The 25319-nt window shown below is 49.3% G+C and overlaps 1 protein-coding gene across 1 annotated transcript in view; it reads left to right on the forward strand.

Moving 5' to 3' along the window:
- Positions 1 to 1020: 1020 nt before the first annotated feature.
- The window catches only part of LOC311125799 (neuropilin-2-like), a 43386-nt gene continuing 19087 nt past the window's right edge, over positions 1021 to 25319 (forward strand). Inside the window, exon 1 of the mRNA XM_084199833.1 lies at positions 1021 to 1050. Within this exon, the coding sequence (XP_084055959.1) occupies positions 1044 to 1050 (7 nt within the window). The 5' untranslated portion in view covers positions 1021 to 1043. The remainder of the gene's footprint in view (positions 1051 to 25319) is intronic.

Below are 25319 nucleotides of genomic sequence, written 5' to 3' on the forward strand. Positions count from 1 at the left end.
TATCCTCTCTCCTCTCAGTCTCACCTTCCTCTCTCCTCTCTCCTCTCAGTCTCACTTTCCTATCTCCTCTCAGTCTCACCTTCCTCTCTCCTCTCTCCTCTCAGTCTCACCTTCCTATTTCCTCTCAGTCCCACCTTCCTCTCTCCTCTCAGTCCCACCTTCCTCTCTCCTCTCAGTCTCACCTTCCTCTCTCCTCTCAGTCTCACCTTCCTCTCTCCTCTCTCCTCTCAGTCTCACCTTCCTCTCTCCTCTCTCCTCTCAGTCTCACCTTCCTATTTCCTCTCAGTCCCACCTTCCTATCTCCTCTCAGTCGCACCTTCCTCTCTCCTCTCTCCTCTCAGTCTCACCTTCCTCTCTCCTCTCAGTCCCACCTTCCTCTCTCCTCTCTCCTCTCAGTCTCACCTTCCTATTTCCTCTCAGTCCCACCTTCCTATCTCCTCTCAGTCTCACCTTCCTCTCTCCTCTCTCCTCTCAGTCTCACCTTCCTCTCTCCTCTCAGTCCCACCTTCCTCTCTCCTCTCAGTCTCACCTTCCTCTCCTCTCTCCTCTCAGTCTTACCTTCCTCTCTCCTCTCTCCTCTCAGTCCCACCTTCCTATCTCCTCTCAGTCTCACCTTCCTATTTCCTCTCAGTCCCACCTTCCTCTCTCCTCTCAGTCTCACAGCCAAACTACTCGGGCAGTCACCTCCCCTTTTAATGAGTCTGGGGGCCATTAGTTCAACCCTTATAACACTCACTAAAACATGGCTGACACACTGAGGAAGAATGCCTGTCCGTCCTCTCCTCACCTGATTCCCACTGGGGCCAGTAATTGCCAACCAGAGAAAGGAATGCATTCATAAATTGGGGTCCATTTTGGGTTGATTATGTTGTTCAGATCTGTCCCATGTAATGTACAGAATGGGATGTTGATGAGAATCATTCTTTGCATACATACTATAATCTGTCCATTTTCTTTCTTTAATTGCTAGATTAATTAATAATGAATTAAATGTATTCCTTCTTTTCTCTCTCCCAGAACCCTTTGCTGCATTCCCTCCAGACATGATTGGTGAGTTGGCCTCGTCTTTGACAACTTCCTGTTTCCTGTGCGAACGTTTGTCTACTTCCTGTCTGAATGTTTTGTTGCTCCCTGCTTGTTTCTCCGCCCAGCTTGCTAGACTCTGGTCCATAGACATTTAACTGATTATATTACCTGATTTCTTTACGTGCTTCTATTTGGTGCCAAACTACACTTAGTGTACAAAACATTAGGAACACCTTCCAAATATTGAGTTGCACCTGCTTTTGCCCTCAGAATAGCCTCAATTCGTTGGGGGATGGACTACGATGTGTCAAAAGCGTTCCACGGGGCCTATGTTGACTCCAATGCTTCCCACAGTTGTGTCAAGTTGGCTGGATGTCCTTTGGGTGGTGGACCATTCTTGACACATGGGAAACTGTTGACCTTGTAAAACCCAGCAGCAGTGCAGTTCTTGACACAAACCAGAGAGCCTGGCACCTACTACCATACCCCATTCAAAGGCACTTAAATATTTTGTCTTGCCCATTCACCCTCTGAATGGCACACATACAAAATCCATGTCTCAATTTACTCAAGGCTTAAAAATCCTTCTTTATGTGGTGAGTGATTTTGAAGTAGTCAGGCGCAGGAGGGTAAATCAAAGGTTTATTCCGAAAACACAGCGGTACGCAGCAATGCGTCAAACACTCCAGTGCGGAATTACGGCGCACTGGAAAACAACAAGGCATACGGGTGAAATATCCTGACGATACAAAATACACAGAGCTCCACCGAGCTAAACTAACCTCCACAATAAACAATCACACACAAAGACAAGGGGGCAGAGGGAACACTTATACAGGTACTGATGAGGGGATATGAACCAGGAGAGGAGGCAGCTTCGGAGGAAGTTTCGACTGTACCCCCCTTTGACGCGCAGCTCCAGCAGTGCGCCGACACCGGCCTCGGGGATGGCCAGGAGGACACGGAGCAGGGCGAGTCGGATGGCGACGGTGGAAATCCCGCAACAGGGAGGGATCGAGGATATCCCTCAACGGGATACAGCACCGCTCCTCCGGACCGTACCCCTCCCACTCCACGTGGTACTGAAGGCCCCCCCACCCGACGCCTCAAATCCAGGATGGAACGGACGGAGTACGCCGGGCCCCCTCAATGTCCAGAGGGGGCAGAGGGACCTCCCGCACCTCAGACTCCTGGAGCGGACCAGCAACCACCGTCCTGAGGAGAGACACATGGAACGAGGGGTTAATACGATAATCTGGAGGGAGTAGTAACCTGTAGGTAACCTCGTTGATTCTCCTCAGGACTTTGAACGGCCCCACAAACCGCAGGCTCAGCTTCTGGCAGGGCAGGGCAAGGGGAAGACTCCGGGTCGAGAGCCAGACCCGATCACCCAGTACACAGACCGGGGCCTCACTGTGGTGGTGGTCAGCGTTGGCCTTCTGGCGACGCACGGAGCCGAAACCAGTCATCCACCACAGGAGCTTCGGTCTGGCTCTGATGCCACGGTGCCAGAACCGGCTGATAACCTAAAACACATTGAAATGGCGATAGGTTAGTGGAGGAGTGGCGGAGAGAGTTCTGGGCATATTCTGCCCATGGCAAGAACACCGACTACTCCCCAAGCCGGTCCTGGCAGTAGGACCGCAGGAACTTACCCACATCCTGATTCATCCGTTCCACCTGCCCATTACTCTCGGGGTGAAACCCAGAGGTCAGGCTGACCGAGACCTCCAGACGTTCCATGAACGCCTTCCATACCCTGGATGTAAACTGGGGACCCCGGTCAGACACTATGTCCTCTGGCACCCCGTAGTGCCAGAAGACATGAGTAAAACAGGGCCTCCAGAGTCTGCAGGGCTGTGGGTAGACCGGGTAGAGGAAGGAGGCAGCAGGCTTTTGAAAAGCGGTCCACAACGACCAGGATGGTGGTGTTACCCTGAGAGAAGGGAACATCAGTGAGAAAGTCAATACACAGGTGGGACCATGGGCGTTGTGGAACTGGTAAGGGCTGTAACTTACCCACTGGGAGGTGCCTAGGTGTCTTACTCTGGGCACACACCAAGCAGGAGGAGACATACACCCTCACGTCCTTAGCCAAGGTAGGCCACCAGTACTTTCCGGTCAGGCAGCGCACTGTACGGCCAATACCTCGGTGACCAGAGGAGGGGGACGTGTGTGCCCAATAGATCAGCTGGACACTGAGGTGGAGATGGCTCTGTGCGTAACGCCCGCTCTATGTCTGCGTCCACCGCTCACACTACCGACGCCAGGAGTATGGGGGTGTGGACTATGGGCCTCTCCTCTGTGTCGTGCAGCCTTGACAGTGCGTCTGCCTTCACGTTCTTCATACCCGGTATGTAGGACAGTGTAAAATCAAACCGGGTGAAGAAAAGGGCCCACCTGGCCTGGTGAGGGTTCAGCCTCCTTGCTGCCCGGATGTACTCCAGGTTACGGTGGTCAGTCCAGACTAGGAAAGGGTGTTTCGTCCCCTCGAGCCAGTGCCTCCACTCGGTCAGGGCTCTGACAACAGCCAACAGTTCCCGATCACCAACGTCGTAGTTCTGCTCCGCCGGGCTGAGCTTCTTGGAGAGAAGGCACAGGGGCGGAGGTTGGGTGGCGTGCCCGAGCGTTGAGATAGGACAGCGCCTATCCCTACCTCGGACGCATCTACCTCCACCACGAATGGTAATGATGGATCGGGATATGCCAGTACCGGGGCTGAGGTGAACAGAACCCTCAGGTTACTGAAGGCCCTGTCAGCCTCAGCAGACCAGCGGAGCCGGGACGGCCCACCCTTCAACAGAGAGGAGATGGGGGCTGCGACCTTGCCAAAGCCCTGGATAAACCTCCAATAGTAGTTGGCAAAGCCAATAAAGCGCTGCACCTCCTTTACCGTGGTTGGAGTCGGCCAATTGCACACAGCTGAAATGCGATCTCCCTCCATCGCCACACCTGAGGTGGTAATGCGGTATCCGAGGAAGGAGACGGACTGTTGGGAAAACAGACAGTTTTCTGTCTTGGCATTTAGGTTCCAACAGTCGGCCAGGGACACATGCTCGGAATGTCATCGATGTAGACCACTACACCGCGACCAAGCATGTCCCAAAACACCTCGTTCACAAAGGACTGGAAGACGGATGGAGCATTCATCAAACCGTACGGCATCACCAGGTATTCGTAATGCCCCGTGGTTGTGCTGAATGATGTCTTCCACTCGTCCCCCTCTCGGACACGCACCAGGTTGTACGCACTCCGGAGATCTAATTTTGTAAAGAAGCGCGCCCCCATGCATTGACTCGAATCACAGATGGAATGAGGGGTAGAGGATAACTATAACGTATTGTCCCCTTGTTCAGTGCTCGGTAATCAATGCAAGGGCGCAGACCTCCGTCTTTCTTCTTCACAGAAAAGAAACTCGAGGAGGCGGGCAAAGTGGAGGGACGTATGAACCCCTGGCGCAGGGACTTTTAGACGTATGTCTCCATCGACTCCATTTCAGCCTGCAACAGGGGATATACATGACTCCTGGGAGGCACAGCGTCTACCCGGAGGTTTATCGCGCAATCCCCCGCCAGATGAGGTGGTCATTTGGTCGCCTGCGTTTTGGAAAATGCGTGCGCCAAATCGAGGTATTCAGGGGGAATGCGCACGGTGGAGGTAGTGTCTGGACTTTCCACTGTGGTTGCACCAACGGAAACAGCTAGACACCTACCCTGACACTCTCGCGACCACCCCGTGAGAACCCTCTGCGGCCATGAAAAGGTGGGGTTGTGTAGTGCTAACACAACAGGGAAATCGGGAGACTCAATAATAAAAAGCTGCTCTCTTTTGCATATCCATCGCGACTGGTGCTATAACTTCCCTAACGAATCCTGATCGACTGTCAAGTGCTTTGATGGGCAGTGGAATGGATAGGGGAACCAATGGAATACCTAGACTATGAGCTAACAACCTGTCCATAAAGTTCCCAGCTGCGCCTGAATCGACCAGCGCCTTACACTGGGAAACTACTGTGTAATCAGGGAAGGTGACGTGGATGGTGCAGTGCGCAGCAGAGGGCTCTGAACGAGTGTGGGTTTGCGCTACCTGAAGGGACGTGAGAGTGCCCTGCCTGCCGCCTCCAGACCCAGAAGAACCCTGACGACAGCGTGCAGCAGAATGTCCTCTCCTGCCACAAGAGTGACACTGGAGCTGTCGTCTTCCATTCTCCCGGATTACTGCTCCACCCAGCTCCATCGGAACTGAATCCGGGTTGACGGGAGGTGAAACGGGCAGGCCCCCTCCAGGATGTCTTCTTGAAGCTAGCAGGTTGTCCAACAGGATGGCCATGTCCACCAGCTGGTCGAAAGTCAACATGGTATCCCGGCATGCTATCTCCCTTCGGACGCCCTCTCACAGGCTGCACCGGAAACGGTCGATGAGGGCCCACTCGTTCCACCCGGACCCAGCCGCTAGAGTACACAACTCCAGGGCAAAGTCCTGCGTGGTCCTCGTCCCCTGCCTCAGTTGGACCAGCCAATCGCCCTCCTCTCTTCCTTCGGGTAGGTGATCGAAGAATGCCCGGAAGAGGCGAGCGAACTCCCCGTAGTTGTCCAACGCGGCTCCTCCTTCACTCCAGACCACGATGGCCCATTCCAGGGCTTTCCCTGAGAGGCAGGAGACGAGGGTGGACACCTTCTCCTGCTCCGATGGAGCCGGGCTGATGGTTGAGAAGTAGAGGTCCAGCTGCAGGAGGAAACCCTGGCAGCGGGCAGCTGTCCCGTCATAATCCCTCAGTCGGGATAGATGAATCTCTCTGGGTGCTGGGGTGTGGGTGGCTGGATCTGGTCGCTCAGCTGGTCCCGAAGGGTCGGGTCCTCTCCTCTCCAGTTGTTGCACGACCTGGAGAACCCTATCCATCACTTCTCCCAAGCTGGTAGCATTGTAGAATGCTCCTGGACCCGTGCCATGACTCCAGGCATTATGACAAGTACTGAGTATATGAAGAGGCAGGAATTAACAAGGTCAAGGTTTACTTAAACAATGACAAAGAGAAATAACAAAGATAGACACTAAACAATTACACACAACATCATCCAGAACAGTCCAGGGCTAAATAGGAGTGGTGATGAGATGATGAGGTGCAGGTGCGCTGGAGGTGATTAGGGTTTGTTGGGTTTCCATTCCGGTGTTGCCGAGGAGGTGCGCTCAGACCGGTGGCTCAGTAGACTGGAGGAGAGCAACGGGAGGAGACGTGACAGTACCCCCCCCCGGACTCGCGGCTTCAGCCGCTGGACGTCGCCGGACAGGAAGACGACCCTGAGGACGAGGAGCGGGCCGGTCAGGGCGGCGACGGTGGAAGTCCCGAATTAGGTTGGGGTCCAGAACGTCCCCAGCCGGAACCCAGCTCCTCTCCTCAGGACCATACCCCTCCCAGTCCACCAGGTAATGGAGCCATCCCCCACGGAACCTGGAGTGCAGCAGGTCCCTCACCGCATACACCGGACTCCCGTCAGGTCCAGGGGCGGAGGAGGCGTACCCAGGAGGACCGCATCCGCCAGAGGACCAGGAACCATCGGCCTGAGGAGAGACACATGAAAAGTGGGTGAGACACGGTAATGAGGGGGAAGGAGCAGCCGGTATCATACCTAATTTATCCGCCGGAGGACCTTAAACGGCTCCACAAACCGGGGGCTCAGTTTCTTGCAGGGCAGGCGGAGAGTGAGGTTCTTTGTGGACAGTCAGACACGATCCCCAGGCTGGAATACAGGGGCCTCACTGCGGTTGCGGTCGGCTTGGTCCTTCTGCCGACGAATGGGGCTCTGGAGATGGACATGGGCGGCGTCCCAGACCTGCCCAGACCTGTGGAACTGCTCGTCGACAGCGGGCGCATCGGTCTGGCTGGATGTCCAAGGGGCCAGGGCCGACTGGTACCCCAGGACGCACTGGAAGGGAGTGAGCCCCGTGGAGGAGTGAACGAGGGAGTTCTGGCATATTCTGCCCAGGGAAGAAGAAGAAACCTTGCCTGCCGGTGAATTGGGGGCCACGGTCCGAGACGATACCTGTTGGAACAGGACCTCAGCGACCTGGAGAGCAGAAGGAAGACCAGTTAGTGGCAAAAAAACGGCATGATTTGGAGAACCGATCTACGACCACCATGACTGTGGTGATGCCGTCAGAACGTGGAAGGTCGGTGACAAAGTCTATGGACAGGTGTGACCAAGGTCGCTGAGGCACTGGGAGAGGAACTAGTTTGCCTGCCGGGGCATTCCCGAGGTGTCTTCGTTTGGGCACATACGGAACAGGAGTTGACGTAGCGGGAGACATCAGAAGCCAAGGTGGGCCACCAGTATTTTTGTGCTAGAGAATGCAGGGTGCGTGTAATACCAGAGTACCCTGCCGTAAGGGTGGTGTGCGCCCAGATCAGCAGGTGGTCACGGACCCTGGTGGGTACATACACGCGCCCCGGAGGGGCGTTGGCAGGCGCTGGGTCCTCCTGAGCCGCCAGGAGGATGTCTTTGTCCACATCCCAAACGACAGGTGCAACGATGAGAGACGAGGGCAGGATAGGACCCCCCAGATCCTTCCTCTCTCCGGTATGGTGCATCATGGAGAGTGCGTCGGCCTTCACATCCTGGGATCCTGGTCGGTAGGACAGAATGAATTGGAAGCGAATGAGAAATTGGGCCCACCTGGCTTGACAAGAGTTCATCCGTTTCGCTACCCGTATGTGCTCCAAAATCTGGTGGTCAATAAGAATCCGGAATGGATGGACTCCGCCCTCCAGCCAGTGTCTCCATGCCTCCAGAGCGAGGACCACCGTCAACAGCTCCCTGTACCAACTCCATAGTTCCTCTCTGTGGGGGTAAGCTTTTTAGAGAACAAGGCACCGGGATACATTTTCTCTGGCTTACCGTGCCGCTGGGAGAGGACCGCACCCACGCCCTCCTCCGATGCATCCACCTCCAGGATGAAAGGACGAGATGGATCTGGGTGTTTTCAGATGGGCGCTGTGGTGAACCTCTCCTTCAGCCTCTTGAAGGCAGCGTCAACCTCAGGGTTCCAGGCCAGCTTCTGAGGCCCACCCTTAAGGAGAGAGGTGAACAGGGCGGCTATGGAGCTGAAGGACATGATGAAACGCCGGTAGAAATTAGCGAAGCCCAGGAAGCTCTGTAGGCCCTTGATGGTGGTGGGAACTGGCCATGACCTGACGGCGTCCGTCTTCACTCCTTCCATGAACACCGCCTGAGGACTGATCCGGTATCCCAGGAAGGAGATGGCCTGTTGGTGGAATTCCCATTTCTCCCCCTTCACCAACAGGCTGTGTTCCCGGAGGTGGAGTAGGACAGCTCGGATGTCCCTGACGTGCTCCACGAACGTAGCCGAGTAGATCAGGATTTAGTCGATGTACACCACCACCTGTCTACTCAGCATGTCCCGGAACACATCATTGACGAAGGACTGGAACTGCGTTGGCGAGGCCGTAGGGCATGACGCCTTCCACTCGTCTCCTTCCCGGATTCAGATCAGGTTGTAGGCCTCCTCAGGTCCAACTTGGTAAAGTACCAGGCCCCTCGTAGCTGCTCGATGGCCGACGGAACCAGAGGGAGGGGGTACCGGTACTTGGTGGTGACTGCGTTCAGCCTCCTGTAGTCAATGCATGGTCTCAGTCCTCTGTCCTTTTTGGCCATGAAGAAGAAGCTGGCAGAGGCATGCAAGGTAGAGCGTCTGATGAACCCCTGTTTCAGGGTCTCCGCCACATACTTCTCCATGTCCTCAGTCTCCGCCATGGAAAGGGGGTAAAGGCGACTCTTCGGGGGGTGTTGTCCCTCCAGCAGGTCAATGGTGCAGTCCCAGGGCCTGTGAGGAGGGAGACACGGAGCCTTTACTGAAGAGAAGACATTGGAGAGATCTACGTACTCACGTTGAAGGTTGGCCTGGAGGGTGGACCGGACTCTCCACTGACGTGGAACAACAAACCACCGGTAGGCAGGTCTTCCGGCATGAGGTGGACCAGGCTGTGATCCTCTTGGTGCTCCAATTGATGGTGGGGTTGTGTAGTCTGAGCCAGGGCAATCCCAAGACGATCTGGTGAAGGGGTGTCGTGACAATGTGGAATGACAGCTCCTCGTGGTTCTCCAGTAGGGTGGGAATGGTGATGGGGAGAGTGACGTGCGTAATGGTGCCTGATCCAAGGGGTTTATTGTCCAGTGAGGTGACATGTAGCGGAGATGGCAGTGGCACGGTGGGCAACCCCCATTCAGAGACCAGCTCCCTATCTATAAGGTTCCTCGCTGATCCGGAATCTATCATAGCAGTAGAAATGGAAGAGAAGGAATAACCGGACACCGTTATGGGAACTAAAAACAATGGTTTTGTGATAGGAGCTGACATACTACTCACGGAGCGGCGACGGGAGTCATACCGCCTAGATAGAGAGCCGCCAGGAGATCTGTGGTGCCTGGTGGTGTAGGGGGTGCTGCCCACCTCCATGGGTGAGGACTCGGAAGCAGGGCGGCTTCCATAGCTCAGATGGGGTGAGCGTCGAGACTCCGGGAGGTGCTGGGAACGCCGTCTCTCTCTCAACATGTCGTCAAGACGGATGGACGTGGTGATGAGGGTATCAATGTCCATCTCGTCGTCCCGACATGCGAGTTCCGTCTTGATGTCCTCCCGTAAGCCTCTCATTCCAGCCGGAAGACGCCGCCACCATGCAAAAGCTCAGAGCGTACTCAGACGCGGGCCCCTCTCTCTGTTGTAGCTGGAGGAGAAGCTCACCCCCGTCCTTTCCCTCCGTGGGATGATCAAACACTGCCCTGAACCGAGCGAGGAAGGTGGAGTAGGGAAGCACCACTGCCTCCTCTCCTTCTCAGACTGCCGTGGCCCAATCCAGCAACTTCCCTTTAAGTAGCGAAATCACCAGCGCTATCCTGGCTTGGTCAGATGGATATGCCCCAGGCTGACGCCCCAGATAAAGTGAAACATGTAGCCTGAAGCTGCTACATTTAGTAGTTTTACCGTCAACGCGCTCTGGTAGGGCGAAGGTTCCCGCAGAAGTGGGTGATAGCACGGGAACAGGTGGATTGGGGGCACTCGCCGCTTCCTGAGGTGGAACCGGAGCGCTGGGCAGATTATACAGAGTTTGGAGCACTTCCTGCATGGCGGCGTTCAACTGGGCAAGCTGCTGCTGCTGGTCCAGGCACTGGGAAACTCCTGATGCATCCATTTTCGTTTGGTGTGTGATTCTGTGACGAGTACTGAGTATACGAAGAGGCAGGACGCAGACGCAGGAATGAACAAGGTCAAGGTTGACTTAATAATGAGAAAGAGAATAACAATGAGAGAGTAAATGACACGACGATAACAATTACACACAACAATGAACCAACAGTCCACGGCTAAATAGGAGTGGTGATGAGATGAGGAGGTGCAGGAGGTGATTAGGGTGCGTTGGGTTTCCATTCCGGTGTTGCCGAGGTGTTGCTGAGGTGGCGCGCTCAGACCGGTGGCTCAGCAGACCGGCGAATCAGAGCGCCGGAGGGGAGCAACGGGAGGAGACGTGACAGGCATGTTCTCTTCTCCTGCTGACTCCATGTCCGGGTGGGTGATTCTGTGGTGAGTGATTTTGAAGGAGTCAGGCGCAGGAGGGTAAATCACAGAATAAAAGGTTTATTCCGAAAACACAGCGGTACGCAGCAATGCGTCAAACACTCCAGTGTGGAACTACGGCTCACTGGAAAACAACAAGACACACGGGTGAAATATCCCGGCGATACAAAATACAAAGAGCTCCACCGAGCTAATCTAACCTTCACAATAAACAATCACACACAAAGACAAGGGGGGCAGAGGGAACACTTATACAGGTACTGATGAGGGGATATGAACCAGGACAAGGGGGCAGAGGGAACACTTATACAGGTACTGATGAGGGGATATGAACCAGGACAAGGGGGCAGAGGGAACACTTATACAGGTACTGATGAGGGGATATGAACCAGGACAAGGGGGCAGAGGGAACACTTATACAGGTACTGATGAGGGGATATGAACCAGGACAAGGGGGCAGAGGGAACACTTATACAGGTACTGATGAGGGGATATGAACCAGGACAAGGGGGCAGAGGGAACACTTATACAGGTACTGATGAGGGGATATGAACCAGGACAAGGGGGCAGAGGGAACACTTATACAGGTACTGATGAGGGGATATGAACCAGGACAAGGGGGCAGAGGGAACACTTATACAGGTACTGATGAGGGGATATGAACCAGGACAAGGGGGCAGAGGGAACACTTATACAGGTACTGATGAGGGGATATGAACCAGGACAAGGGGGCAGAGGGAACACTTATACAGGTACTGATGAGGGGATATGAACCAGGACAAGGGGGCAGAGGGAACACTTATACAGGTACTGATGAGAGGGGATATGAACCAGGTGTGTGTAATAAACAAGACAAAACAAATGGAATGATGAGATGAGGAGCGGCAGTGGCTAGAAGGCCGGTGACGACGAACGCCGAAGCCCGAACAAGGAGAGGCGGAAGTCGTGACACTTTATCCTGTTAAATCCCCTTCATCTACACTGATTGAAGTGGATTTAACAGGTGACATCAATATGGGATCATAGCTTTCACCTGGATTCACCTGGTCAGTCTATGTCATGGAAAGAGCAGGTGTTCCTAATGTTTAGTCCACTAAGTGTATATTAATACACTGTACTAGACGACTATTCAGGTCCAAAACAGAATTTCAATCTGGTGTAGGTTTAAGCCCCTAAGGTCGAGGTCTGTGCCCCCTAATTAGCATAATAATAATACAAATCCCCATACTAATCTGTCAGTTTAATGAAACAGACAACAAACGCTTCTTCTGGTTTAGATGTGTTGGAATCGTTTGTGTTCCACTGGTATTGGTATTAGGAAGCTACTGTACCAACATGATGAAGCTGCATCCCAGCATTATGATCCCAGCATTATGATCCCAGCATTATGATCCCAGCATTATGATCCCAGCATGTGTCCCTGCATGTATGTCTGAGGTCATGCATCCATTCTGTACCATTCCGTGTTCTCTACATGTAAAAGGTGAACAGAATCATGCAGTAACACCTCACGACGCTGTTACGATTGAGTCATATTTCCATCCTTCAGCACCGCACAGAAGGATGTGTTATTCAATTGTGTTCTTTAAACTCAGAGAGGGTGGTGTCACTGAGTTACACGCACACAATAATACGATTCTTTTTGCGAATATTCAGATTAATATAATAGTTTGATTTAAACGTTTACATGCTTTGCAAGAAGAACGATTTCCCTAATAATCCTGTTTATATGGACACATCTGAAATCAGGCAATCAAAATAAATGTTCTACCACAGCAACCATGTTATTTCTGGGAAGCCTATTTGATTCTGAGTTCGGATTTATACAGTTTGTATGTGAAAACTATTTATGAGGTTCATACTTTCACTTTTTTCAAACCACTGGCGCATAAGAGGGATTGAGGTATCTTTGTGTATATACACTACCGGTCCAAAGTTTTGGACTTGGTCTTTTACCAAATAGGGCTATCTTCTGTATACCCCCCCTACCTTGTCACAACACAACTGATTGGCTCAAACGCATTAAGAAGGAAATAAATTCCACAAATTGACTTTTAGAAGACACACCTGTCAATTGAAATACATTCCAGGTGACTACCTCATGAAGCTGGTTGAGAGAATGCCAAGAGTGTGCAAAGCTGTCATCAAGGCAATTTGGCTATTTGAAGAATCTCAAATATAAAATATATTTTGATTTGTTTAACACATTTTGATTTGTTTACTACATGACTCCTTATGTGTGCGTTCATAGTTTTGATGTCTTCACTATTATTCTACAATATAGAAAATAGTAAAAATAAAGAAAAACCCTGGAATGAGTGGGTGTTCTAAAACCTTTGACCGGTAGTGTATGTCTATGTAAACCCTTCAGAGATCAGTACCCCATAGTTGTGGAAAGAAATGTGATCAGTCAAAGCCATGTAGGCCCTAATCTCTCTCTCCATCTGTTTAATTAAATGAGGAGAATAACAACAGGCCATTCCCGATGCGTCATCACCCCTCACTGCCGTGGCTGAGTCTGAATTCAGCGCCATACATGGACTCACTCTCCTCTCGTTCAGCTGCTTACTCTACGTGAATGAAATGTGGAGTTGATCTCAGTCCAAGCCTTAATCCTCCTAAATGGCACCCATTTCCATACCCTATGGCCCGTGGTCAAAAGTGGAGCACTATATAGGGAATAGGGTGCCATTCTCTGGTCTAAAGTGGAGCACTATATAGGGAATAGGGTGCCATTCTCTGGTCTAAAGTGGAGCACTATATAGGGAATAGGGTGCCATTCTCTGGTCTAAAGTGGAGCACTATATAGGGAATAGGGTGCCATTTCAGACTCAGCCATAGTATTTTTTTCTCTCTACTGTGCAGCTCAAACAACTGATCCAGAGAAGAGGCAGACAGGGCAGACAGGGCAGACAGGTCAGACAGGTCAGACAGGGAGGACAGGGCAGACAGGGCAGACAGTGAGGACAGGGCAGACAGTGAGGACAGGGTAGACAGGGCAGACAGTGAGGACAGGGCAGACAGTGAGGACAGGGCAGACAGTGAGGACAGGGCAGACAGTGAGGACAGGGCAGACAGTGAGGACAGGGAAGACAGGTCTAGAGTGACTACTAACAGATAGAGCAGGGTAGAGGAGCAGAGTGACTACTAACAGATAGAGCAGGGTAGAGGAGCAGAGTGACTACTAACAGATAGAGCAGGGTAGAGGAGCAGAGTGACTACTAACATATAGAGCAGAGTAGAGGAGCAGAGTGACTACTAACAGATAGAGCAGGGTAGAGGAGCAGAGTGACTACTAACAGATAGAGCAGGGTAGAGGAGCAGAGTGACTACTAACAGATAGAGCAGGGTAGAGGAGCAGAGTGACTACTAACAGATAGAGCAGGGTAGAGGAGCAGAGTGACTACTAACAGATAGAGCAGGGTAGAGGAGCAGAGTGACTACTAACAGATAGAGCAGGGTAGAGGAGCAGAGTGACTACTAACAGATAGAGCAGGGTAGAGGAGCAGAGTGACTACTAACAGATAGAGCAGGGTAGAGGAGCAGAGTAACTACTAACAGATAGAGGAGGGTAGAGGAGCAGAGTGACTACTAACAGATAGAGCAGGATAGAGGAGCAGAGTGACTACTAACAGATAGAGCAGGGTAGAGGAGCAGAGTGACTACTAACAGATAGAGCAGGGTAGAGGAGCAGAGTGACTACTAACAGATAGAGCAGGGTAGAGGAGCAGAGTAACTACTAACAGATAGAGGAGGGTAGAGGAGCAGAGTGACTACTAACAGATAGAGCAGGGTAGAGGAGCAGAGTGACTACTAAAAGATAGAGCAGGGTAGAGGAGCAGAGTGACTACTAACAGATAGAGCAGGGTAGAGGAGCAGAGTGACTACTAACATATAGAGCAGGATAGAGGAGCAGAGTGACTACTAACAGATAGAGCAGGGTAGAGGAGCAGAGTGACTACTAACAGATAGAGCAGGGTAGAGGAGCAGAGTGACTACTAACAGATAGAGCAGGGTAGAGGAGCAGAGTGACTACTAACATATAGAGCAGAGTAGAGGAGCAGAGTGACTAACAGATAGAGCAGGGTAGAGGAGCAGAGTGACTACTAACAGATAGAGCAGGGTAGAGGAGCAGAGTGACTACTAACAGATAGAGCAGGGTAGAGGAGCAGTGTGAATACTAACAGATAGAGCAGGGTAGAGGAGCAGAGTGACTACTAACAGATAGAGCAGGGTAGAGGTGCAGAGTGACTACTAACAGATATAGCAGGGTAGAGGAGCAGAGTGACTACTAACAGATAGAGCAGGGTAGAGGAGCAGAGTGACTACTAACATATAGAGCAGAGTAGAGGAGCAGAGTGACTACTAACAGATAGAGCAGGGTAGAGGAGCAGAGTGACTACTAACATATAGAGCAGAGTAGAGGAGCAGAGTGACTACTAACATATAGAGCAGAGTAGAGGAGCAGAGTGACTACTAACAGATAGAGCAGGGTAGAGGAGCAGAGTGACTACTAAAAGATAGAGCAGGGTAGAGGAGCAGAGTGACTACTAACAGATAGAGCAGGGTAGAGGAGCAGAGTGACTACTAACAGATAGAGCAGGGTAGAGGAGCAGAGTGACTACTAACAGATAGAGCAGGGTAGAGGAGCAGAGTGACTACTAACATATAGAGCAGAGTAGAGGAGCAGAGTGACTAACAGATAGAGCAGGGTAGAGGAGCAGAGTGACTACTAACAGATAGAGCAGGGTAGAGGAGCAGAGTGACTACTAACAGATAGAGCAGGGTAGAGGAGCAGTGTGACTACTAACAGATAGAGCAGGGTAGAGGAGCAGAGTGACTACTAACAGATAGAGCAGGGTAGAGGTGCAGAGTGACTACTAACAGATATAGCAGGGTAGAGGAGCAGAGTGACTACTAACAGATAGAGCAGGGTAGAGGAGCAGAGTGACTACTAACATATAGAGCAGAGTAGAGGAGCAGAGTGACTATTAACAGATATAGCAGGGTAGAGGAGCAGAGTGACTACTAACAGATAGAGCAGGGTAGAGGAGCAGAGAGACTACTAACAGATAGAGCAGGGTAGAGGAGCAGAGTGACTACTAACATATAGAGCAGAGTAGAGGAGCAGAGTGACTATTAACAGATAGAGCAGGGTAGAGGAGCAGAGTGACTACTAACAGATAGAGCAGGGTAGAGAAGCAGAGAGACTACTAACAGATAGAGCAGGGTAGAGGAGCAGAGTGACTACTAACAGATAGAGCAGGGTAGAGGAGCAGATAGACTACCAACAGATAGAGCAGGGTAGAGGAGCAGAGTGACTACTAACAGATAGAGCAGGGTAGAGGAGCAGAGAGACTACTAACAGATAGCGCAGGGTAGAGGAGCAGAGTGACTACCAACAGATAGAGCAGGGTAGAGGAGCAGAGTGACTACCAACAGATAGAGCAGGGTAGAGGAGCAGAGTGACTACTAACAGATAGAGCAGGGTAGAGGAGCAGAGTGACTACTAACAGATAGAGCAGGGTAGAGGAGCAGAGTGACTACTAACAGATAGAGCAGGGTAGAGGAGCATAGTGACTACTAACAGATAGAGCAGGGTAGAGGAGCAGAGTGACTACTAACAGATAGAGCAGGTTTAGGAGCAGAGTGATTATTAACAGATAGAGCAGGGTAGAGGAGCAGAGTGACTACTAACAGATAGAGCAGGGTAGAGGAGCAGAGAGACTACTAACAGATAGAGCAGGGTAGAGGAGCAGAGTGACTACTAACAGATAGAGCAGGGTAGAGGAGCAGCGTGACTACTAACAGATAGAGCAGGGTAGAGGAGCAGAGTGACTACTAACAGATAGAGCAGGGTAGAGGAGCAGAGTGACTACTAACAGATAGAGCAGGGTAGAGGAGCAGAGTGACTACTAACAGATAGAGCAGGGTAGAGGTGCAGAGTGACTACTAACAGATATAGCAGGGTAGAGGAGCAGAGTGACTACTAACAGATAGAGCAGGGTAGAGGAGCAGAGTGACTACTAACAGATAGAGCAGGGTAGAGGAGCAGAGTGACTACTAACAGATAGAGCAGGTTTAGGAGCAGAGTGATTATTAACAGATAGAGCAGGGTAGAGGAGCAGAGTGACTACTAACAGATAGAGCAGGGTAGAGGAGCAGAGAGACTACTAACAGATAGAGCAGGGTAGAGGAGCAGAGTGACTACTAACAGATAGAGCAGGGTAGAGGAGCAGCGTGACTACTAACAGATAGAGCAGGGTAGAGGAGCAGAGTGACTACTAACAGATAGAGCAGGGTAGAGGAGCAGAGTGACTACTAACAGATAGAGCAGGGTAGAGGAGCAGAGTGACTACTAACAGATAGAGCAGGGTAGAGGTGCAGAGTGACTACTAACAGATATAGCAGGGTAGAGGAGCAGAGTGACTACTAACAGATAGAGCAGGGTAGAGGAGCAGAGTGACTACTAACAGATAGAGCAGGGTAGAGGAGCAGAGTGACTACTAACAGATAGAGCAGGGTAGAGGAGCAGAGTGACTACTAACAGATAGAGCAGGGTAGAGGAGCAGAGTGACTACTAACAGATAGAGCAGGGTAGAGGAGCAGAGTGACTACTAACAGATAGAGCAGGGTAGAGGAGCAGAGTGACTACTAACAGATAGAGCAGGGTAGAGGAGCAGAGTGACTACTAACAGATAGAGCAGGGTAGAGGAGCAGAGTGACTATTAACAGATAGAGCAGGGTAGAGGAGCAGAGTGACTACTAACAGATAGAGCAGGGTAGAGGAGCAGAGCGACTACTAACAGATAGAGCAGGGTAGAGGAGCAGAGTGACTACTAACAGATAGAGCAGGGTAGAGGAGCAGAGTGACTACTAACAGATAGAGCAGGTAGAGGAGCAGAGTGACTACTAACAGTTAGAGCAGGGTAGAGGTTCAGATTGTTGGCAGGATTTTCTCTTTTGGATGGCAGTATTATTTTGTGTGTCAGTCCCCAAATGGCACCCTTTATTGTACTACTTTTGACCCACAGGGCTCTGGTCAATAGTAGTGCACTAGGGAATAGGGTGCCATTTGGGATGCATCATCTGTGATACTCTGTGGTGGATGAGTGAGCGATGGACGCTCTGACTGGACCTGTGTGTTTGGCTGTCGGGTGTTGGGGTGGTTTCCATGGAGATGTTTGGCTTGAGGCAGACAAGACTGGCAGACAATCATGAATAAAAGAAAACCAGAGAATCTGAAAGTGATCACTCAGAATTCACTCCCAGAACTAAGTATCCCCCTGCTCTCTCCCAGAATGCAGAGCTAACTATCCCCCTGCTCTCTCTCCTGTCTTTCATTCAAACAGCAGAGCTGAGAAGAGGTCAAATATGGTCCTAGAAATATGGCTTTCTAAGATGCACAATCTTAAATTCAAATCAAAGCTATGGTCTTTGATAACACCTGAAACTGTTTTAAGTTTGAAGCAAGGGAGTTTTTCTCTCTCTTCTGCCAAGTGAATTCATTTTGCAGTGCACATGGCAGGTTTTTTTTACACCGAACTTACAAATTATTTCAATTTCAAATGAGCCTTTAATGGATGCTATATAATGGCTGGATGAACTCTCCTTCTCAGTCAGATTTTACTGGGAAAGACCTGCATGCCGCTCCCTACAAAGAATTATTGAAAATCTTCAACATTTTAGCAGCATAAAACTGGCTTTGCGATGCATTTTACCAATGAAAGATCCAACCCCAGCAATGCCAGCAGCATGAGCCTCTGCCAGTCTATCTGTAGCATACGTCTGTTTGCTAAATCCATTCAAACTCCCCTAGTAAGAAATCAAATACAAAATGGTCTTTCAGAAGACAGTGGGGTCTGCACTCTGCATGCCTGTCTTGCTTCTCTTCTCTTACCTGCCAAGCCAACTCTATGTGTGTCTCTGCTCTGCCACCAGGGGGAGCTCTTCCTGGTGCCAGTGGGCCAACAGTAGACACAGAGGTGTCAGTGAAGCCCATCCCCCCCTACTGGTATTATGTAATGGCCGGCGGGGGGGGTCTGTTGCTCCTGGCATCAGTCACTCTGGTGATAGTGCTGTGTTGCCACCGCTACCAACTAGCAGCAAAGAAGAACAGCCAGCACTCAGTGTCCTACCAGAGTACCCACTACCACAGCTCTCACTACGGCCCCGGGCCTAACCACAACCACTACCCCGGGCCTGGAGGGGTTATGTCAGCCCACTACCCCAACGGAGGGCCTCTTTCTGGGCTGGGGCTGGCAGGACCCACCGCCCCTCCAGTGGAGCCCATGCTGTCTATCAGGCTGGAGAAAGAGGACGAGCATCGGAGCTCCCAGTGCTGACGGTGTTTGACACGGAGACAGACAGACAGACAGAGACTCCCAGTGCTGACGGTGTTTGACACGGAGACAGACAGACAGACAGAGAGACAGACAGACAGAGAGATGGGTTCAACAGACCCACTGAGAGAGACAATACTGTGACTGGGTGTAACTTGGGCAGCAGCAGACTTTAAGACTTTACCAACCAGACACACACCTGCCCTCGCATATCTACAGACACCCTCACAAATGTAAAGGAACGGTCTGGTCTGACTGCCCTTCTCTTTGGTATCTGTGCCTCTGAAAACATGTTGAGAGTTAACAAGAGGCACCAGAGTTCCTTCTGGTCTGTGGCGGGTTAAATACAGGAAGTGGGGGGTTAAAGACAGGAAGTGGAGGGTTATGGTTGGATTCTCTTTGGACTCTCTTAGTGAATTTGCTAATGCTGTGGCTTAAATACAGGAAGTGGAGGGTTTGCTGTGATGATGTGCTTCCTGTTTCACTGAAGCTTGTTAACGTCCAAATTCTGGGAAGGATGGGACTCTGAATCTAAGCTGCGTCCCAAATGGCACCCTATTCCCTACATAGTGCACTACTTTTGACCAGGGCCCTGGATGGAAAAGTAGTGCACGATGTACGGAATAGTGTGCCATTTGTTACTGGCCCTGAGCCTTTCAGTGGGGAGTTAATCCTGTGCTTGTGACAAATTCAATTGTACAGTCAAGACGAGAGGACGCTCTTACAGTGGTGCCGAGAGAGAGCTGTTTGCATGGGTAGTGAACCTCTGACAGCTACAACAGGAGGTTCTCACATTATGACAGACCGACAGAGAGGAGAGGAGAGGAGAGGAGAGGAGAGGAGAGAGAGAGAGAGAGAGAGAGAGAGAGAGAGAGAGAGAGAGAGAGAGAGAGAGAGAGAGAGAGACAGAGAGAGAGAGAGAGAGAGAGAGAGAGAGAGAGAGAGAGAGAGAGAGAGAGAGAGAGAGAGAGAGAGAGAGAGAGAGAGAGAGAGAGAGAGAGAGAGAGAGAGAGAGAGAGAGAGAGAGAGAGAGAGAGAGAGAGAGAGAGAGAGAGAGAGAGAGAGAGAGAGAGACAGACAGACAGAGAGAGAGAGAGAGAGAGAGAGAGAGAGAGAGAGAGAGAGAGAGAGAGAGAGAGAGAGAGAGAGAGAGAGAGAGGAGAGAGAGGGAGAGAGAGAGAGAGAGAGAGAGAGAGAGAGAGAGAAGAGCAGAGACAGAGACAGAAGAGAGAGAGAGAGAGAGACAGAGACAGAGACAGAGACAGAGACAGAGACAGAGAGAGAGAGAGAGAGAGAGAGAGAGAGAGAGAGAGAGAGAGAGAGAGAGAGATGCTCCACCAAGCATGAAAAACAGATCTGCTTCTCTTGAAGAAGGAATCAGTGTGTGTACGTTTCCTGACAGGGCATAGATCCTCCTTCTCCCCCAGCATGTGTCCAGTCCTCTGGGTTCCTAAGAGTTTACAAATGGACTTTGTTTCAGTATGAATAAATAAACAGAACTTGTTTTTGTTGGATCATTTTTAACCCGCACCTCCTGAATGTGGAGAGAACACTCTCATTTGTCCATATTGAGTTTGCTTGGATGATGGAGTTGCTTGTGTCTGATTATATCAATATTATAAACCATTGTTTTATTTCCTTTATGAAGGACTGGAGACAATCTAACTGCATTGGTACACTGTCTTCTGAAGCTGTGACAGATAGACAGACGGAGCCCCTAACGCCCTCCGTCCTCTTTACATTGGCCTTAACATATAGCCTGGTCCCAGATCTGTTTGTGCTGTCTTGCCAACTCCTATGGACATTGTCACACCAATGGGATGTCAAGACAATACAACCAGTTCTGGGACCAGGCTAATCAACACTGGGAGTGGCACAGGGCTGGTCAGAGTAAAGCATTAACCTCTTTTTACTATCGCAGTGCTGTCCACTGTTTTACATTGCAAGTTATTTTCATCAATTGTTGTGTTGTTCCCAGTGGGCAAAGTGTGTTGAAATGATGTCCTTTAAACCAGCTTTGTCCACTGTGTTGATATTTTGCTTATTGGAAATGTACAGGTTGATAAGAGGGGAAATGTACAGGTTGATAAGAGGGGAAATGTACAGGTTGATAAGAGGGGAAATGTACAGGTTGATAAGAGGGGAAATGTACAGGTTGATAAGAGGGGAAATGTACAGGTTGATAAGAGGGGAAATGTACAGGTTGATAAGAGGGGAAATGTATGGCTAAAGATGTAACGTGTTTCCCAAAACACCACGCAGAGAGAACATTCGCTAAGTGCGTTGTTGGATCATGTGTCGATACTGATGAGATCGAAAGAAAACAAAGAACTGCTCTCAGATCAGCGTTATCCCTTTCCAATCTTACATGAACATTATAATTATTCCACAATACTGATGACAGATCAGCTCCTAGAGAGATATTATCACCTATGGCTACAAATATTGAAGTGTCTTATTCTAATGCTTACCCCTATAATAATGCACTGAATCAAGATTTGGCACATCATCGTGCATGTTACACATCACGGCGGCAGGTAGCTTAGTGGTTAAGAGCGTTGGGCCAGTAACCGAAAGGTCGCTGGTTCTAATCCCCGAGCCGACTAGGTGAAAAATCTGTCTGTGGCCTTGAGCAAGGCACTTAACCCTAACTGCTCCTGTAAGTCGCTCTGGATAAGAGCGTCTGCTAAAATATATATATATTTTTTCATTAAATATATTGAGGCAAAAATTAGACAGTAGCAAACAAATAGCTAAATATAACTCAACTGAATTAACATGAAATTGATTTCAATATCATTCCAATATGTAGGTCTATGTAGTCTACTGTCCATACAGTGTATTAGGAAAGTATTCAGACCCCTTCACCTTTTCCACATTTTGTAACGTTCAGGCCTTATTCTAAAATTGATTAAATTGTTTTTTTCCCTCATCAATCTACACACAATATCCCATAATGACAAAGCAAAAACAGGTTTTTAGAAATGTTTGCAAATGTATTAAAAATAAATAAAACACATTTACTAAAGTATTCAGACCCTTTACTCAGTAATTTGTTGAAGCACCTTTGGCAGCGATTACAGCCTCAACTCTTCTTGGGTATGACGCTACAAGCTTGGCACACCTGTATTTGGAGAGTTTCTCCCATTCTTCTCTGCAGATCCTCTCAAGCTTTGTCAGGTTGGATGGGGAGCGTCGCTGCACAGCTATTTTCAGGTCTCTCCAGAGATGTTCGATCGGGTTCAAGTCCGGGCTCTGGCTGGGCCACTCAAGGACATTCAGAGACTTGTCCTGAAGCCACTCCTGCATTGTCTTGGCTGTGTGCTTAGGGTTGTTGTCCTGTTGGAAGGTGAACCTTCGCCCCAGTCTGAGGTCCTGGAGCAGGTTTTCATCAAGGATCTCGCTGTACTTTGCTCCGTTCATCTTTCCCTCGATCCTGACTAGTCTCCCAGTCCCTGCCGCTGAAAAACATCCCCACAGCATGATGCTCACACCACCATGCTTCACGGTAGAGATGGTGCCAGGTTTCCTCCAGACGTGACGCTTGGCAGTCAGGCCAAAGAGTTGAATCTTGGTTTTATCAGACCAGATAATCTTGTTTCTCATGGTCAGAGTCCTTTAGGTGCCTTTTTGCAAACTCTAAGTGGGCTGTCATGTGCCTTTTACTGAGGAGTGGATTCCGTCTGGCCACTCTACCATAAAGGCCTGATGGTTGTCCAATTGCTCAGTTTGGCTGGGCTGCCAAGTCTTGGTGGTTCCAATCTTCTTCCATTTAAGAATGATGGAGGCCACTGTGTTCTTGGGGACCTTCAATGCTGCAGATATTTTTTGGAACCCTTCCCCAGATCTGTGACTAGATACAATCCTGTCTCGGCGCTCAACTGACAATTCCTTCAACCTCATGGCTTGGTTTTTGCTCTGACTTGCACTGTCAACTGTGGGACCTTATATAGACAGGTGTGTGCCTTTCCAAATCATGTCCTATCAATTGAATTTACCACAGGTGGACTCCAATGAAATTGTAGAAACATCTCAAGGATGATCAATGGAAACAGGATGCACCTGAGCTCAATTTCGAGTCTCATAGCAAAGGGTCTGAATACTTATGTAAATAAGGTATTTCTGTTTTTTATTTTTAATAAATTTGCTAAAATGTCTAAAAAACTGTTTTTGCTTTGTCGTAACAAAATGTGAAAAAAGTCAAGGGGTCTGAATACTTTCTGAATGCACTGTATATTTTAATACAGTCATCTGGATTTTCATTTGAAGCATCTTTATATTCTTCGCTTGTTATGCAAAGAAATGGGCGCTTTGTATTTGTAGTCACTGTGAATTTCATTCTGAAGTTATTGGGGTCACAGAAAGACAGATAAACATCTTGATTTTGTGTTTATAAGAAGTCTTCTGTGTATAAATTGATGCGGGAGGGCAAAGAAATCATCTAATGACATACTTAGCTGTTCTACGAGTTGTCTGACGCAGTCGATAAATAACAAATGCTTTCAAGAGCAACTTTAGTAACAATGATTTTGGTAAACAGTTCGGAGATCTAACTAAGCTTATACGAAGGTTCTAACGATGAACGTAGCCTTAAGATGCTTTTGGGAAACCGGGCGCTGTTTGATAAGAAGGTGTATATTTTTTTAAATATGAGTTGAGTCAAAGTATACCCATGGCACCGTCTCGATACGATGTTGTTGTAACTGTTGTTGTTCAGTTCACTGTGTCCTCTCTACCATGTTGTTGTCCTCTCTACCATGTTGTTGTCTACTCTACCATGTTGTTGTCTACTCTCTACCATGTTGTTGTCTACTCTACCATGTTGTTGTCTACTCTACCATGTTGTTGTCTACTCTCTACCATGTTGTTGTCTACTCTCTACCATGTTGTTGTCTACTCTCTACCATGTTGTTGTCTACTCTCTACCATGTTGTTGTCAACTCTCTACCATGTTGTTGTCTACTCTCTACCATGTTGTTGTCTACTCTCTACCATGTTGTTGTCAACTCTCTACCATGTTGTTGTCTACTCTCTACCATGTTGTTGTCTACTCTCTCCCATGTTGTTGTCTACTCTCTCCCATGTTGTTGTCTACTCTCTACCATGTTGTTGTCTACTCTCTACCATGTTGTTGTCTACTCTCTACCATGTTGTTGTCTACTCTACCATGTTGTTGTCTACTCTACCATGTTGTTGTCTACTCTCTACCATGTTGTTGTCTACTCTCTACCATGTTGTTGTCTACTCTACCATGTTGTTGTCTACTCTACCATGTTGTTGTCTACTCTCTACCATGTTGTTGTCTACTCTCTCCCATGTTGTTGTCTACTCTCTCCCATGTTGTTGTCTACTCTCTACCATGTTGTTGTCTACTCTACCATGTTGTTGTCAACTCTCTACCATGTTGTTGTCTACTCTCTCCCATGTTGTTGTCTACTCTACCATGTTGTTGTCTACTCTCTACCATGTTGTTGTCTACTCTCTACCATGTTGTTGTCTACTCTACCATGTTGTTGTCTACTCTACCATGTTGTTGTCTACTCTCTACCATGTTGTTGTCTACTCTACCATGTTGTTGTCAACTCTCTACCATGTTGTTGTCTACTCTCTACCATGTTGTTGTCTACTCTCTACCATGTTGTTGTCAACTCTCTACCATGTTGTTGTCTACTCTCTACCATGTTGTTGTCTACTCTCTACCATGTTGTTGTCTACTCTCTACCATGTTGTTGTCTACTCTCTACCATGTTGTTGTCTACTCTCTACCATGTTGTTGTCTACTCTCTACCATGTTGTTACCTACTCTACCATGTTGTTGTCTACTCTACCATGTTGTTGTCTACTCTCTACCATGTTGTTGTCTACTCTACCATGTTGTTGTCTACTCGCTACCATGTTGTTGTCTACTCTCTACCATGTTGTTGTCTACTCTACCATGTTGTTGTCTACTCTCTACCATGTTGTTGTCTACTCTCTACCATGTTGTTGTCTACTCTCTACCATGTTGTTGTCTACTCTCTACCATGTTGTTGTCTACTCTCTACCATGTTGTTGTCTACTCTCTACCATGTTGTTGTCAACTCTCTACCATGTTGTTGTCAACTCTCTACCATGTTGTTGTCAACTCTCTACCATGTTGTTGTCTACTCTCTACCATGTTGTTGTCTATTCTCTACCATGTTGTTGTCTACTCTACCATGTTGTTGTCTACTCTCTACCATGTTGTTGTCTACTCTACCATGTTGTTGTCTACTCTACCATGTTGTTGTCTACTCTCTACCATGTTGTTGTCTACTCTCTACCATGTTGTTGTCTACTCTCTACCATGTTGTTGTCAACTCTCTACCATGTTGTTGTCAACTC

This window comes from Coregonus lavaretus, assembly GCF_964263955.1.
Source record: "Coregonus lavaretus genome assembly, contig: HAP1_SCAFFOLD_3230, whole genome shotgun sequence".
Taxonomy (NCBI): Eukaryota; Metazoa; Chordata; class Actinopteri; order Salmoniformes; family Salmonidae; genus Coregonus; species Coregonus lavaretus.